The 16,858-nt window shown below is 40.3% G+C and overlaps 2 protein-coding genes across 2 annotated transcripts; one reads left to right on the top strand and one right to left on the bottom strand.

Annotated features, from left to right (window-relative positions):
* The first annotated feature begins 438 nt into the window (after positions 1 to 438).
* LOC115595479 (tetraspanin-8-like) lies at positions 439 to 8,626 on the top strand. The gene is made up of 9 exons (XM_030440031.1): positions 439 to 739; positions 2,661 to 2,726; positions 3,209 to 3,322; positions 3,719 to 3,793; positions 3,899 to 3,997; positions 4,683 to 4,769; positions 5,784 to 5,843; positions 5,978 to 6,061; positions 6,568 to 8,626. The coding sequence occupies exons 1-9, from the start codon at positions 656 to 658 to the stop codon at positions 6,670 to 6,672; spliced, it is 774 nt and encodes a 257-aa protein (XP_030295891.1). The 5' UTR covers positions 439 to 655; the 3' UTR covers positions 6,673 to 8,626.
* Positions 8,627 to 10,067: 1,441 nt separating this feature from the next.
* On the bottom strand, positions 10,068 to 16,252 carry pus7l (pseudouridine synthase 7 like). The gene is made up of 10 exons (XM_030440030.1): positions 16,028 to 16,252; positions 15,022 to 15,857; positions 14,192 to 14,351; positions 13,792 to 14,002; positions 12,964 to 13,062; positions 12,807 to 12,888; positions 12,282 to 12,447; positions 11,535 to 11,661; positions 10,788 to 10,841; positions 10,068 to 10,696 (listed from the first exon to the last, which is right to left on the bottom strand). Exons 2-10 carry the CDS (start codon positions 15,809 to 15,811, stop codon positions 10,316 to 10,318), a joined length of 2,070 nt encoding a protein of 689 aa, XP_030295890.1. The 5' UTR covers positions 15,812 to 15,857; positions 16,028 to 16,252; the 3' UTR covers positions 10,068 to 10,315.
* Between the last annotated feature and the right edge of the window lie 606 nt (positions 16,253 to 16,858).

The following is a 16,858-nucleotide window of genomic DNA, read 5'->3' as shown; positions in this document are numbered from 1 at the left end:
TCTTTAAAAGGTAGCCAGTTTCAAAATGAAACACCCTCTCTTGAAATGGGTATTCCCATCTATCTATCTATCTATCTATCTATCTATCTATCTATCTATCTATCTATCTATCTATCTATCTATCTATCTATCTATCTATCTATCTATCTATCTATCCATGTGTTTATTTATGACTCAGCCATTTCAGTGTGTGGGTGAGTGTGTGCCCCCTGTATTCCATCAGTTAATAAAATGTATATAATGTAAAAATAAATACATAAATAAATAATCCAGGAATAATGTGACCTTAAACCATATTTTTAGATTCTGGTCAACATTGTGTGTGTGCTGAGGGGTGTATTATAGGAGCTCAGCGATGCCATAATCCTAACCTCTCCTCTGAGCTCGTAATGTAAACGCCGCCACCCTTTCCGATTGAATTCCTATAATCGCGGGCTGCACAGCATTCCTGCGCGCTGATCCCTCTTGAACGCCAGCATTTCCCGACCGCACTTGAAAGCGGCACGGAGCATCCTCACACCAGCGCGTCACGGTGACGTCCTGACTGTGCGGAGAAAAATAGGTGCCCTTACAGTTAAAAAACCATAGCTCTGGAGCTTTAATATTGTTTTCTTTATGTAAGAAGGGCGTCTGAGAGGCTCGGGAGAGAAGCGGCATGATGCAGCGGAGCGCAGTGATCGTGGTGGCGGACAAGACGAGCCTGAAGAGGCCGTTTATCTTTGCAAATGCTGTTCATATGGTAGGTAACAGAAAAAAACTGCTTTTCTATGTAATTCAAGCCAAGAGGCCTGTTTGACTCCCTACACAGGCTGTTTCTCGTTCTTTTCACCCGAGTCATCATATCATCAACCATCCCCAGAAACTAGCAGTGATTGTGTTTGTCTGCCTCGAACACGCTGCAGCGAGCTCCCCCCTCCATCAGGATGATGTACAGCGTCTGCAGTCCGCTGCACACCGACACGTTCACAGGCTCAGCGTGAAGAAAAGTGACGAGGGGAGACAAAACAGCTGGCAGCCCACGTCAGAAAAGATGTGCATTAAGAGAATTAGTAGCGTGGTTTCCATCCCTCATCCCCTCAGACGACATCTGGAATGTGTTTGTTTTTTTGTTGTTCTTTTCTAATGCTGATGTGAGGTTATGATGTGACTGTAGCCTGTCAGTTCAGATGGATTCCATGTTGCTGCCTCCAGGGCCGGATTAGATGGACAGATTAGACAGGGCAGACTGTATTCTTTTTTTCACCCCCCCTCCATTCACATTTTGATATCTGGTAAACAAACACAATTCTCAACGGCCTAATGATTATTATCATGTTCATTCCTTGTAGTTAGGTTTATATTTGAGCTTATCTATTTACCCTATATTTCAGTATTAATGCGCTATCAGAACATAATAAGAAAAATGTATCGTTCATGTACTGTAGCCTACATTTCATTCATATGCATTGTCTGTTTATGTATATGTCATATCGTATCATATCATATAAACGTGCCAGATTTAGTCATACAGGCTTATTTTCAACGGCAGTCCCTGGCAGGCTGATGGCATTAGATATCTTATTTTAAAGTTGCACTATGTAGAACTGGGGAATACATTTTAATCAGAAGCAATATATATTTTATGTCTAAACAAACTAAATTAATAAACTCCTCCTGAAATGAGTAAACAAACTGACTCTGAATGACAACACAATTCCATACTGTTTTACTTTGTTTATATGTGGCGGACCCTGCCACCTATCTAGCTTTAAACCTTATTTTCCTCTGAGACCAGCTTTTTTATTCAGTGATGAAAACTGAGTTTATGATATAACCTCATTAATATTGTAAATATTATAATTCGGAGGCTGGGCAATATATTAATATTATATCATTATCTTGATATGAGACTATGTATCATTTTAGATTTAAAATATTTGGTTTTAAAGGCCGCATTACATTAAAGTGATGTTATTTTCTGAGTTTATCCGACAGCTGTTCTTGATCTAATACCTGACTTTACCACTTTACTGATGATTATCGATCAAAAGATCACATGTTGTTAATAGTTTGTAAAAGCACCAAGAGTCATCTCTACAATATTGTTGCAATATCGATTTTACGGTATCATTTATGAAGAGCTTTAGAGGAAACTTCAAACTATCAAAACATATATTGTCCGTCACAATATAGCAATATTATTTTGAGGCCACATCACCCAGCTCCAGGTAATACAATTATATTCACAGATTTTAAATTTATTATGGTACAGACACTGAAAAGCTTAAAAATGATCTACCCACTCCCATGCTGATGGAAAGCCGGGTGAAGTTTTGTAGTCCACAAAATATTAATTGAGCAGCTTGTTCAGCGTGATCCAAGAGTCCAGAAGCCCTGAGATCACAGATTGATTTGAAAAGACATCATCACATCTGAGGAGGATGCACGAGCTCGACCGCCCAACGTCTTTTAAAAATCAATTTGGGATCTTTTTCTGTTGTTTTCTAACATTTTAAAACAACTCCTCCTCTGCCGCAGTTTTTTAAACTTGAGTTTCTGGGTGAACTGTTCCTTTAAGTATTTATTTTCTTTATCGTCAATGTAGTCTTAAACCATGTTCAGTCATTCTTAACTTGCACTTGTTTTAAACCTAACAATTGTTAATGTTCTCTTCTCCGAAGGCGCTGTGCTTCTTCATGTTGACGATGACTGTAGCCTGGCATCGAGACCTCCTACAAACCGGCAAAGTAAGGCTGACTTCAGCAGCTCTTCTTATATCGGATGATAATAATTCCCAATGCAGATGTTGTTTTTTACTGGAGGCAGAAATAGCTCCTGTCTTGTCAGGATTTTGAAAAGGAGCAATGGAGTTTCTGCGTTACAGAAGGACAACTGAGGAATTATTAATGCATGGGTTCACCCGGTCTTCCATCAGTACTGTCTGGCAATTTATATTGTTTTCTTCTCCGAGCTCGAGCCCTCATATTGGCGAGCACCTGCCCGTTGAAGTGTCCTTGGGCGAGACAGTGAATTATCTTCGGGCGCCAAGGGTGCCATTCCGTTGCTGACCCTGACCTTTGACCTCTTTTGTAGCCATGCTATCTTGGAAATATGCTTGTGATGACAACATCATATTCATATCAATAGTAGATTAATATCCTTTGACCTTAATTTGTTGAATGAAACAACAATGTATCCCCTTTAACACCAGTGTTATCACTCTCCCCAGCTGGTGTCCAATGTTTCTGTTGTGATCATGTACGTCATGGAGATTGGCTGCCTGCTGCTCTCAGTGCTCGGTGTGTTCGGAGCCTGTACAGGAAAGAGATGGTGTCTGATTCTGGTAAAAACCTGCTTTAAGTGTTTGTGTTACCACCGTGTGTATGTGTGTGTGTGTGTGTGTGTGTGTTCTTGTATTTGTAGACACATTTGTTGATGGTAAACATGTAATATTTTAAATACAGTGGACAGCAACCAATATATGCTAAGTATTTGTCTTCTGTGGAGAAATTCTCCAGACTCCCTTATAAAATGTCTTAATTTTCAACGTTTTTGCATTGAGAGAAACTTTGTACATTTTAAAAAACCATGTCAGTGACCAACTTTTGATAATTTGGACCTTCTTGTAATTTCGTCAGATTTTATACATTAAGTTCTTTATTTCTTTGTGTAGAAACAGACAAGTCTTTCAAGATTTTCATGTGCAGGATTGTTAATGTTGGTTTATGTGTGTGTGCAGTATGCAACTGGGATGGCAGCCGCCAGTCAAACAATCATTGTGAGAACAGCACTAAGTTACCAGGATATTTATGAGGTAAATGCTTTTATAATATTTCATTTAATCTTTGAGCACAATATAACTTGCAGGTATTAAAAAGCAGCTTTAACCACAGCACTTTGGATATCTATTCATCCTCAGAAACGTGTGGTCCGTGAAGAGACCAAGCTGCTGTCCATGATGCCACTTTCTGGAACCAGCAAAGCCAACAGGACGCTGCTGTACAGTATTCAACAAGAAGTAAGCAGCTATTTTATTTTTTTTCCCCAACTTGATTTCCAGTGGAAAACACAGAACTATCTACGACCTCTAAGCTGATTTATGGACTTAAATTTGCCATGGACATCAGAACAATAATATATTCAGAAGATGCATGTTGAAATTAATCTAAAAATGTGTATTATATGTGTTTATTTAGATTTGAGTTATGAGTGCAACAGTACACTTAAGAACTACACAATATTGTCGCTTCCTTGTCCACTTCCTTGTTTACTATTATTATCATTATTATTAGCTGTTATTACTGTTTTAGCTCGCAACTACAGCAGAAAACATTGTAGTTTATCAGGTACGCCTCACATCTTGTGCTAACCCACCTGCTCTATGCTCACTATGGACTACTGTAGCTTAAAGGGGCAGTTTGGAATGATACCAGCTGCCACACTTAGACAGAAAGCTACCAGAATACTGAAAAAATAGAAGAATAAAGGGAAGGGAAATCTAGAGGCTGACAAAAGATGACAGGCAGAGATAAATATATACCTGGGACTCATTCCCCGTATGAATCCAGCCAATAAGATCACAAGTTTGAATTAAAATACGAGGGATGAGGGGACTGCCTGGATCCAAGGTCACAAACATCTCTCAATTGTAGAATGAAACTTGAAGGGATGTGTGTCCCTCTGTGTGTGTCTGTCCCTTCCAGTTTGAGTGCTGCGGTCTTATCGAAGGCTACAAAGACTGGGGCTCCTCCATCCCTCCTTCCTGTAACTGTCAATATCCAGGAAAATGCGTGAGTATTTCCCTTTGTGTAAGCAGAATATAAGCTGTGAAGATGACTCATTCAGAGCGCAGGTCCTGTGGCCACACATTGTATTTCTGTCAAGTAAGACACTTCAGGGACAATTTCTTTCTTTCTTTCTTTCTTTCTTTCTTTCTTTCTTTCTTTCTTTAAATGCCAGGGTTTAATGGTTTTGGTGTTTGCGTTCAGATAATAACACGTGAGTCACACATTTTCTTGCTAAACATATAGCACTGGAAACTTGAAGTTAAAGTCAAGTTTTTTAATTTATTTGTTCATTTGTTGGATCCCCATTAGTTTGCTGCTATGGGGTGCACACAAAACAAATTCAAAATAAAACAGTAATACAAATACAAGAGCAAAAAATTGTTCACATTTCTAAAAGTGGATTGACATCTACTCTCCCATTATGGACTAATTTCTCTGCTCTCCCAGTTCTCAAACATTTATGAGAAACAATGTGTGCCGAGGCTTGATAATTTCATTGAAAACATACACAGTTTACTTAATGGTAATGATCATCAGTATGGATTTAGAGCTAATAGCTCCAATTCAGAGGCAGTCATGGAAATTTCTACTGCAGTGGATAACCAGGAATAAACTGTGGGGTTAATTATAGACCTAATTGAAGTATTTGATATAGATATCAATATGTGCTCAATGATGTTGACTCAGAGTGGTTCAAGGTTACTTTTGGGGTTCCTCAAGGTTCAGTGCTCGGCCCTGGTATGATATCAACAAATTATCACCAAATTCAAGTAAGTGCTGGTAATCAGCAAACAGATAAGCAAATCAATTAATGTAAACATTACCATAGCCACTAAGTTGAGAAGTAATATGTCATCATACCTAATGACCAAACTATGCAAATAAGACCCAGAATGCACCCATCTTTTACTACTCTTGAGTAAGGACAGTGTGTGGGGGTCTTTTTCCTGAATACTCTTAAGTGAGCATTATCTTTGTCACATTATACTTACTGGGAATGTTTTTTCCACTCACCAGATTCGACTACGGGGCAGTGCCACACTCGGGGCTCCCAAGAACCAGTATGTTTATCAAGAGGTAAAAGAGCTTCAGATTGTTTGGAAAACATCAAAGATAACTGTACCAGTCTTACTTCTCACTGATCTTCTCTCTAACTTTTTCCATTTTCTGTAAAATTAACCTTCTTATTCCCCCCCCCCCCACACACACAGCCTTGCCTACCAATTTATGTTTCTGAACTGAAGCTTGCATTCTCGCTGGCGATGGGTATACAGTTTGGAAGCGGAGTGTTTTGGGTGAGTGTTTGTTGCTTTGCTAGTTTCTTTCTGTCTTTCTTTTTTCCTTCTTTCTCTTTTTTCTTTCCTTCTTTCCTTATTGCCTTCATTCGTTTCTCCCTTCCCTATATTTTACTTTGCTTTTTTTCTTCCTTTCTTTCTTTTTTTTTTTTTTTTACACATTAATAAATAAGGTTGGACTTCCAGTTATCAAATTGTACATCAATTCTACTTTATAACTTAATTATGTTCAAATGTATGCTATGATTAATATATATAGAAACATACAAATGTCTGATGCCGTAGTGGACAATGACAGTCACCAATTATGTTGAATTATTGACCAAATCTGTGCTAGATAACTTCATTTGTGTTACATTGTACAAATAAATACTTCCTGTCATGAAGTAGACATGGTAAGCGAAGGCTCTGGTGGTCCAGTTTGATCCTGTATCAGCAGAAAACCCCAGCTGTAACCATCTTTGAACACCACAACAGGCTTGTAACTCTTGTGCTCCGCTTCCCAGGTGGTTTTACTCGTCATGAGCATCAAGCTGATGGGCCAGATAAAGAGGAAACAGGAGTTCATGGCCCTCCTCCAATCAAACAGATATGTTCCTGGTGCCTTCTAGTCACCATTTTTGTTATACAAATCCCAAGTTATTATCAAGAGTACCTTGTTTGAATTTGCACATGTAAACACATACTGCTGTGTACCATAATCTGGCTAATTTATGCTATAACAACACATGTTGACGTTGTAATTTTCTATTAACACGCGTTTATTGCATGTAACAGCTATTGGAAGGTAACCAACATGCAAAGATACATTTCAAATAAGTCTTTTTTCTTTTTGCAATTTAAGGAAATTCATTTATCTTCATTGAATATTCACATTGCTTTTCTGTTATCTTACCGAGCAATAACCTGCTGTTTGTTCTCTTTGAGTAGCCGCAGTCTATCCTGGAATTTTGCTATTTACAGTAAGTGTTGTCTTATCTGGATATTATTCCTTTTCTCCATTTCCTCCATTCCTGGACACATCAGTAAGTCAGATATTAAAGGGTAATTTGAGTATTTATCTACCTGGACTTCAATTTGCCATATTTTTGTGTATAATCTATTAATGGGGCAACATTTTTTTAATCCAGCGCAGTCAATAAAGGGTTTTCTTTTCACTCTAAGCAGAGTTGGTAAAAAAAGAAAGATGAACCGGTGTGGTTTGGGTGAGTTTTAGCCTGGTTAAACAAAAGAAAAGTTCTATACACTCAGAATAACAATCAGTGGCAAAAACAAGCACCTAAAGTGTATGTACTTTGGCGGCGTGCAATTGCCCCAAAGGATTACATTGCAGTTCATTTTGAAGCTGCCAGCTGCATCTCAACTCGATGCAGAAACAAAATAAAACTCACCAACCACCGTCTTGGTTAGTCTTTCCATCGTTCAAACAATCACCACCCTAAGTTTGGTTAAATGAAACCCTTGATTTGATTCACTGCATTAGATTGAAATATTTGGTTCGTTCCTTTGCTTTTTTTTGGGTAGGGTCTGAAGATACATCCTGCTGGCAGAGTTAAAGATTTTGAGCAATTTTGAGACAAATGTAGTCTTCATGATCATACGACACGTGACCAGTTGATGCTAGTGAACCAGTAAACACAAAGAAATATCTCTTACATTTACTCGATTAATGGCTTTAATATAAACACTTTGTCGACTGGACCAACTTTTCTTAAACATACATATTTAGATACGCGTACATGTCTTTAGCTCACATATTGAATTTTCAGCAGTATAGCGACCACTAACCTTTGAGCAAAAATAATAGTATTAATAAGCCTCATGTAGCACCTTTCTTAAACAGTGTTTACAAAGCGCTTTGATTGAGATATAATCGTTTATTTATCGCTGAGCAATGTAATTTTTCTTGGGTGAATAATCAGGTTAGACAAAGGAATGAGCCACACAGCTCTCATTGGGACACCAGAATGTCTTGATGCCTTGTGAATAAGCACATTGTATATCAGAAACCTCATCACTCCGTCTAGTTTCTCTCAAAGCACATTTAGCGAGTAGGTGACCATGTCCGCCAGAAGGAGAGGGGACTTTGGTTGGTTGCACATTCAGTAGACATGCAGTAAATCCTGAAATAAGTCTGCCTCCAAAATTTGGATTTCAAGGTTTGGAGAAATGTTGGCAGGGGGGCCGCAGCCGGACAGGTCGTGAGAGGCTCTCGTAAGGAAATGTGTCATCGATGTTCTTGCAGAGACTGTAATGTCCCAACTGATGCCACTCTCACCGAAGAAGCCTTTACGCCACATCACTTCCAAATATGACTTGCTGCATGAGCTGCCTGCGGTTGAAATGTCTCCTTGACTAATATGCTGTCAAACGTATTTCATCTGAAAACGGCAGGTCCAGTGTCTACCTGTGCACTTTAACCATTAATGCCTAATATACAACATGTTCTTGCAAAGTACGGTATTATCGTTTCTGTCATACACTGTTTTTTTTTAATTTACGGAATGAACGTATGTAAAATTTTGTAAATAGCAGGAATAAAATATGTGATTCTTGTTCCTTTGACGTCGTGAAATCATTTATTTGAGGTTGAATGCTTTAGACCTGCGCTTAAAGCAACATTATGTAGCCCCCCCAACAGTTTGCGAGCGCAGCACCACTGTCGTGATACAAATCCCAGGTATGTGACAAACAAAGTCAAGAATTGTAATATTTAAAATATAAATGAGCTTGTTACAACCAGGGCCAAGGGGAAACCCTGGCGCGACTTGAAAATGAGAATCCCCTCTTCCCATCCCCAAGCAACTTTAAACCCCTGGCTTTGAGGCAGGAACCAATCAGCTCCCTGGACAGCCTACTCACTCAAACATACCTGCAACCAATCACACACACACTCACTCACTCACTCTCTCACCCAGGTAACAGAGAGGTATTTAATCACAGGCAATTAAAGCACACACACAATAGAAATACAACCACTGGGGTCGTAACAGACGTAATGATACAAACTCAGAAATAGTTATCTTTTCCATAACTGAATAAACAAGCTGTTCTCAGAGGAAAATAAGGTGCCCAGAACATTGTTTGAAGCTGGAAATAGAGACAGTTCTTACTTCCTTGTCATATTGTGTTGTTTCATCCTATGAAAATAACTGGTTTTAAAGAGAGCTGCAATTTCAGAGAGAGGCAGAGGGGGGGCAGCAAAGACAAAGATTCTAGCAGTGAAGACAGCAGGCAAAGCACAAATAAGGAATGGATGGATTTATCAATATGCAGCACATTCAGTCTATATTGATACTTCCAAGCTATGAGCAGGGACATGGATTCTTACCTGCACAGAGGGGTAATGAGGGGGTTGGCCAGTCAGTTATTTTATATTACATTACATGAGATGAATGAAACAATTTGATTGGCTTATTAGCTGCCTGCATCAGCCACAGATAGTGTGATAACCCTTTTCTTTTATTTGCCATAACATTATCGATTGCTGTTGAGAGATTTTCTGGAAATATAACAAAAGATGTAAAAAAAAGACCCAGAGTAAAATGACGGCCGCCATTATAGAGTCAGTCAAGTGCAGAAGGCACGGCTGAAACAGGAGAGCAGATCAATCAGTGTAACGTTTCGTACAGTATCTTCACTTTGAGACATTTGAAGTTCTGACTCATAAGAAGAGTTCAGGCAGATTCAAAGGACTTCAGGAAGGATACTTCTAATGTTTAAAAATAAAATACTATATATGACATATCCATATCATGAAAGCTTGAAGCGCTGTAAAGGAAAATGATAAACTTCTACTGTGGGCGGTAATGGGTTAAGGCTGAGTTTTGAGATGGCTGTGGTCCAACCTGTGAACCAATGAGATCACTACTGAGTGCTCATGTAATAATAGATCGTAGGTCAGATCGTCAACGTGTTCGGTGTCTCGTCCTGTGTTTAAAAAATAACACAACTGAGATGGAGTCACAGTAAATGTTACATATTTACTTAGTTAAAAAGCAGAACCTTGTTGGACGGAGTCTTCATCATTTTATTCATGGCACAAAACACAAATACTGTTTACACGGTTTTCTTTTTTTTTTTTTTTTTTTGCATCTCGTTTCACATTGTTTTATCAGTCTTACGATCATTACTTAACAATAAACCAAAAGGCTCCTCATGACGTATCACAACGATGGGTTACAAAAAGCTTGATTCCACTACAAAACAAGAAAACGTATGTAGAAATAAGACGGGAACAATGTCCTCCGACCTCTAGGGGTCACACTTCATGATCTCTCTGAGGCATATAGTCGCATAGCAGGAGGAGTCCAGGTCGAAGTTTAAGGTGAGAGTGAGCGGGTCTCGCTTCCCTCCGACTGTTGTGCCGTTCAGCTGCCTGTCGCCTCTTCTGCTGCTGCTGCTGCCTCCCGTCGCCTCTCCTCCTCCCTCCTCGCAGGCTGCTCTCTGCAGCTGGTAGCGGAGGTTGCGTGGAAAGGCCAGCAGGGGGCGATAGCAGCCGGGCAGGTTTAGCTTGAGGCTGCCGACTCTGAAGCGACACTCGTCCAGTCCGTCTCTAGCCAGTCTCTCCTGGAACCAAGTCCCCATTGCGTTTTCTGGATACATCACGGTGTTTCCCAGCATCGGTAACAACACCTGACAGGACGAATAAAAACACATTAGCAACAGTCGCGAGAAAAGTAGAAATAGTCATATTTTTAAGGAGAATTATTTCCATACGGCATACCTGTCCTAGTGTATAAACTCCCTCTTGCTCCTCTTGGTCGGTCACCACATGGATCTGAAAAAGTAAAGAAGGAAAGTCTGAGCGCTGACATGTTTGCAACATGTGACAACTTTTTCCAAACATCCAGAGTGATTCCTGCAAGAGATCACAAGTAAAATCTCTGAAAAAAAAAAAATTAGTCAAGTCATTCTTTTAATAATACAGCTCTGCATTACGAATCAGTTTGACACTCGTCCTCAGACCCTCCATTCAGGTAAGGAAAACTTCCTGAGGCGCTGGATGGTTTCACCACGAGGAACTGTTTAGAAAAAGGGGCAGGCACTATTGTCATGTATGTCTTTCCTCAGTGTTTGACTGTTTGAAAATGTGAATTTGTGTCAAACGGAGGCTACGTTGTCGTAATTAACTAGTGAAGACTGCGTGCTAACTGATAGATGGGCCTTAAAATATCAGACACGTCAGCATCAGCACACTGGAGTTGTTAACAGGATCTGAGTGTTTCCTGTGTGACTTCCTGTCAGACTGAGGGCTGCAAGGAAGCTATCCAACTTGTTTGCAGCTTTTTGTCTCTACCTCTTGCAGCTGTCGCCTGCTCTTTTTCTACTTTACAACCAAGGCGCAGTTCATCTCGAACGGGCCTAATATCTGCAAGTCAGCAAGTTCTTATCTCCCTTCTGTGTCATTTCCATTTTCCTGCATTTTCAGTTTGAAACTGTGACATGAACTGTATCATCTGTCCTCTCTTGCCTCAGGTAAGCTGGTTTCTCCGGTGTCTTCTTCTTTCTTTTGCCCTTCCTGCCTCCACACCAGGTCTCCTCGCCTTGCGCGATGGCCCAGAGTCGTCAGCCTGTGTGCCACCGCCTCGTTCCACACTCTGCCAGCCACAAACAGATCAACAATTAGAACCATTAAACACTTAAAGCACTGGGAACAGATCATGGCTTGTTGTATTGTGGTGCAGTGGAATCATTTTAGATATTCAATATAAGTAATTCACTCATTAAAGACAGAATTTGTTCCTTGAAAAGAACAAATAATAAAAAAAATTATAATATTAATGTAGATGATAGTAGATTTTCAGGTTAATATTTAGTCTCCATGTTCAAAAACACATTATTTTTCTCATACTGTCCACTTTTGCAGCACCTCTATTAATCCTCATAATTCTCTGATTTAGTGCCTGTCTCTTTAAATCCTCACAGAAAGTGTGCTCTGATTGATCTCGCAGACCTGAGCACATCATATTTCAAATTAGTCAGAAAAGTGTTCAGAAATGTTTGGTTATGTCTTCACAATTAAAAAATCTTTCAAATCAATAAGCACCATGTTCACATTTAAAAAAGTTTGATGAAATGTCTAATTATTAAAAAAAATAATAATAATTTATTACATAATTACGACATTTTTACTCCAAGAAATGACATCATAATGATCAAAAATACCAATGTAGGCGGACTAGGTCAAAGGGTTACTGTTATCCTTCTTGCGGCTGACCTGCTACAGTAGGCGTGTGGGTAGAAGACTCTCATGCTGTGGGGCAGGCTGAGCCACGCCTGGGCACAACCATCCGGACCTGTGCCATAGCGGTTCAGGGCCCGGAGCATGAGTCGCTCCCTGGCCTTGGACAGTGGCATCAGAGCCAGAGACTCCTTGGCGTTATCTGGAAAACGAGAGAGCGTGACGATGAGAATGAAGTACCTACAGTGTGTTGGATTTACAGACGCTGAAAGTGGATTTACTTTATCGTCATTTACAGCATTTAACATCTCCAAAATCAGCTCATGAAAGTGTCTACATTAGCTCTTCTCAATACCACAATGACATGAGAGGTTGTGTACAAAATATGTTGAAATAAATCGTAAATTGAACTGAAACTTGGTGGTTAATTGAAGGGCATATTCTCTCATAGCTCCTGCAAACTTTGTGTTGAAAATGTCTTGGGTGGCAACTTTCACATCATCTTTTTAACATTTCCATGAGAAGTGAAACCGACACATTCAGTCTCCCACTCGGGCTCACCTGTTTCGAGGAAGTGTCTCTTTGCGTGGCTCTGAGGATCATCGCCTTCATCTGGAGTGAAGAAGAGACGCACGGCCCCCACCTGACCCACAACACAGCATGAAAAAAAGAAAAAAACATCTGGCTCATGTCAGTAACAATCGGCTGTGTAACTTACCATGTCTTCTTTGAGTAAAGCCAGCCCGACGCGGTCAGACTGAGCGCTCTGCCCGCTCCCAAACCTTTGTGGTCCGTAGTAGTTTACAAAACCTCTGGCCTGCAAAGATCAACAAACCAGATGAATGTGGCAGAAGCTATCTTTTTGTATTGTTGCATAGTTGTGTAGCAAATTGAGTTTACAGGTCTTGGGGAGTATGTGAAAAAAGTTGTACTAAGGCTTTTGTGACTCCAGAGGAAGCTGCGTGTTATTTGGTAATTTAGCTCCGGTTGGCTAAGTTGTATTGTGGGTAATGTAGGCACCAGGTTTTGAAAAGTAAAGAAGTAAAAAAAGGTGATGTCTCTGCTTCTGCTCTCACCATTTTGATACATTGTTCTTAAAGTGCAAAATGTAAGAATTTTAGTTGAAATCATTCAAACATTAAATAAATCATCAATAGAATGTGAAGAACAACAGCTTCAACAGTCGGTATATCATCATGATCAATCATGATGTCTGTGTATTGTGCTGCAAAGACATCTACTAAAGTCAGCATGCTAACAAGTTAGCCCTAGCCCATTTAGGTCCAAAGCCACTCTAACAGCTTAAACGTTAACACTCCAATGGTCCCCGAGCTCCCAGTCCAAAGCGCTATCTGCACAGCTGAAATAACGAGAAGTTAGTTACCTGCAGCTAGCAGTTACTCTGTTGTTATGCTGCCCCATGTGTGTTTTGACTATGAAGTTGACAGGTTGCCAAATCTTACATAATGCCCCTTTAATCTGTCAACACAAGAGTAATGTCATAAATGTGATAGTGTACACTGTTGTGAGCAAATATGAGAACTACCTCGACATTCTCGACTGCTTCCTGTACCAGCCCTGCCAGGCGTGTGTGTGTGTTAGTGTTTGTGTCAGTGGCCCCGTGTGGTCTCAGGTCGCGGACCACCAGGTCGAAGTGGTTCCCCTGCAGCCGTCCAAGCCTGAGAGGCTCGCCGACAGAGCAGATCTGCGACAGACGCATCCCTCTCTTCTCGAACTCTGCAGTCTTCTCTTTCAACCTGGTGATAGAAATAGGAAATAAGTGGCCGGAAACGAAGAAAGGACGGAGTTTCACACTGATTTTTTTAGGTTTCAAAGTGAACTCAAGAACTTTAAAATCTTTTAGGATTGGTTTAACTTTCAGTGTCTTGAGTAGGGAAAAACAATTCTGCAACCTGACCAAATCCATGAAAGGAACGCAGAACTACCGTTGAGGTGAGACCTTCTTGACCACCATGGACTGGTACGTGATGGCTCTTTTATCCTTGATCCCAGCGTAGGTGAAATCTGATGGCAGGACACCGAGAGCTGCTGCCATGTAGCTGATGGCCTCAAGAGTCTCCAGGTTCTCCTTACACAGAGTGAAACCTACAGGACGAACACACAACAGAGCACTTAGAGGGAAACTGATTAGAATTTTTGACAATTTCTAATGCATCTTAAAAAAAAATAAAAAAAAATAAAAAAAAAATTTCTATTTCAAACGTCCTTACATGACAATGACAAATGATGAGTTGGGGAATTGCCCAGTGTACTGGCACTGGCTTGTACTTCCGTATAATTTGTTTAAAAATATTTCATGATATCAGTTGGTGTGTGACTGTGTGGTTGTATGCTAAGGGACCTTGTGAGAGTCAACTGACTTGAGTAGAAATAACAGAAAATGTATTGTCCTATGTGTACTTTGCGATACTTTTCCAAGCTTTTCCTGTGTTAAAAAAACAAAAAAACACACTGATAACAAACACCAACTGATATGAGTCCCAAGTCTGAACAAAGAGGCAGATATAACCGGGGCAAAGTGCACATATTTCGTGAAATTATGGCCACCTTACTAGAGCTGAAACTATTAGTAGAGTAATGGATTATTATGTTTGATTAGAGTGCCAACTGTTTGGTGGGTCCAGCTCCTGAATGTGAATTTTTGCTGGATTTCCTAGCGTTATTTCAAAGTAATTTCTATATTTTTAGGATGGATTTCTTTTTTTCTGCCATTAGAAGTTTGATTCGGAGAAACCATTGCAATCATACACCTCACCGGTGTAAACTTCTTCTTCTTTGCGTTCCTCTGCTGTTCTCTTCTTCGGCCTCCCTTGCTCTCTCAGTCTAACCGAGATCGCAGTCGTCCCCTGGTCGCTGAAGCTTTTTGTCTCCACCAGTTTGCCAAACCTTCGGCTCAAGAAGTGGTGGACCACCGTCCTGTGCTCCTTGCTGTCATCAGGGCCGAATGTGTAGGACGAGCCTCGCACTTTTGCGTCTATGAACCTGAAAAAGTCCTCCGCCTCGTCCTCTGTGACCAGCTGGGAGAGCTCCCTGTAGTCAGGGTCTTCCCTCACCCTGATCTCAGGCTGAATGGTGACGGTCATGAGGAAGGGGAAACGGTGTCTGACGGCCCGGTGGACATTTGCTCGGTGGTGCTTGTCGGGGAAGCATCCCAGAGAGAGCTCCTGCTTGGTCGTCTTCTCATCTTTGAGAGTCAACACAAACTGCTCGAGCTCGTCGCTGACCGACTGGCCTAAAATCACGCTTAGATCAAAACTGCCTGGACTAGGTATGGTAACATCGTCCCCACAATCAGCTGAATCATCAGCATCCTGTGAGACCAAGTAGTGACTGTCCTCTTCAAATTCTGCTCTGGTTTCATTGTTTTGATGTGAGGAGGCACAGGCTGCTGTCTGTGTGTCTGCAGCTGTGTTAACACGCTGTCCATTGATGTCTATCTCAGTCACCACAAAGTCTCTGATTAAGTTCTTGATGCTCCCAAGAAATCCTTCATGGTTTGAGATGAAGCATGCGGGGACGTTCACAGCATCACTGTCCTGCCTCATGGTCACTTCATCCAAACACTGCAAGAGTTGTCACTTATTCTTGTCGCTGAGAAGGACAGAAAGAAAAATGTTAAAGGCAGCGAGGGTCGGGCACACGTTAAAAACCAATGTCAGAAGGCTTAAAGAGATGTCAGGAGCTTTATTTCTGCTTACGCACAGGTTACACATGCTTAATAACCCGTCTGTTTACAATAACATCATACACATATTTCCTACCTCGTCTGTGGATACAGAGAGCTGTACCCGCTCTAACAAAGAAAGTAAAGCACGTAACTGTCTTTGAACGGGGACATGAGTTTGCTTTGGAGAAATAACACAGACTTAGCCGTTTGTATGCTACTCATTCAGCCAACGAAGCTGCATGCGGCGTGTAAACGAGAGGCGGTTGATGTAAACACAACAACGCTGAAACAAATCGGTCCTCTTCCGGGTCATGTGACCGTCACGTGACTTCTCTTAAAGGGACAGACACTCACTGCGAGGAGTAACTGAGACAAATTAACCTTTGACAACAGTAATAATAATATTGCTTTAAATGCCGATCAGGGTATGTTATTAGAGCAATGATAATAATAATAATAATAACAATAATAATAATAATGTTATTATTGTTATTATATATTATTTAACCATGTTAAATTAAAATGATGGTTATAATAATGATAATAATAAGTATTGTTATTATTATCATTATTATTATTAATAACATTACTAATTGTTCTTAAGCTTTTAATCATGTCATTTGACCGTGCAGCGCTCAGACAAAATTCCAGCCAACTGAATTTGATGGCAATCGAAAGCTTCCTCTGCTGACAAAGATCACAGTCAGTAATGGGTAAAAAATTTTAGAATTAGGATTAATAAACATACGAGTTACAAACAAAATCCTATTCCCTCTTTTATTGCTTTCGTAAACATCATTGAAATATGAAAATGTATACAAAGAGTTGAAAGGAGAAATGACAAGATGAGGAACTTGACGCAAAAAGCTGCAGGGAAGATTAGTCACCCAGTGGGGATAGTTAACTGGAACTGGGTTGTCCAGTG

This window comes from Sparus aurata, chromosome 14 (genome assembly GCF_900880675.1).
Source record: "Sparus aurata chromosome 14, fSpaAur1.1, whole genome shotgun sequence".
NCBI lineage: Eukaryota > Metazoa > Chordata > Actinopteri > Spariformes > Sparidae > Sparus > Sparus aurata.
Note: the sequence above shows the minus strand (reverse complement) of the source record. Positions and strands in the feature narration are given on the sequence as shown.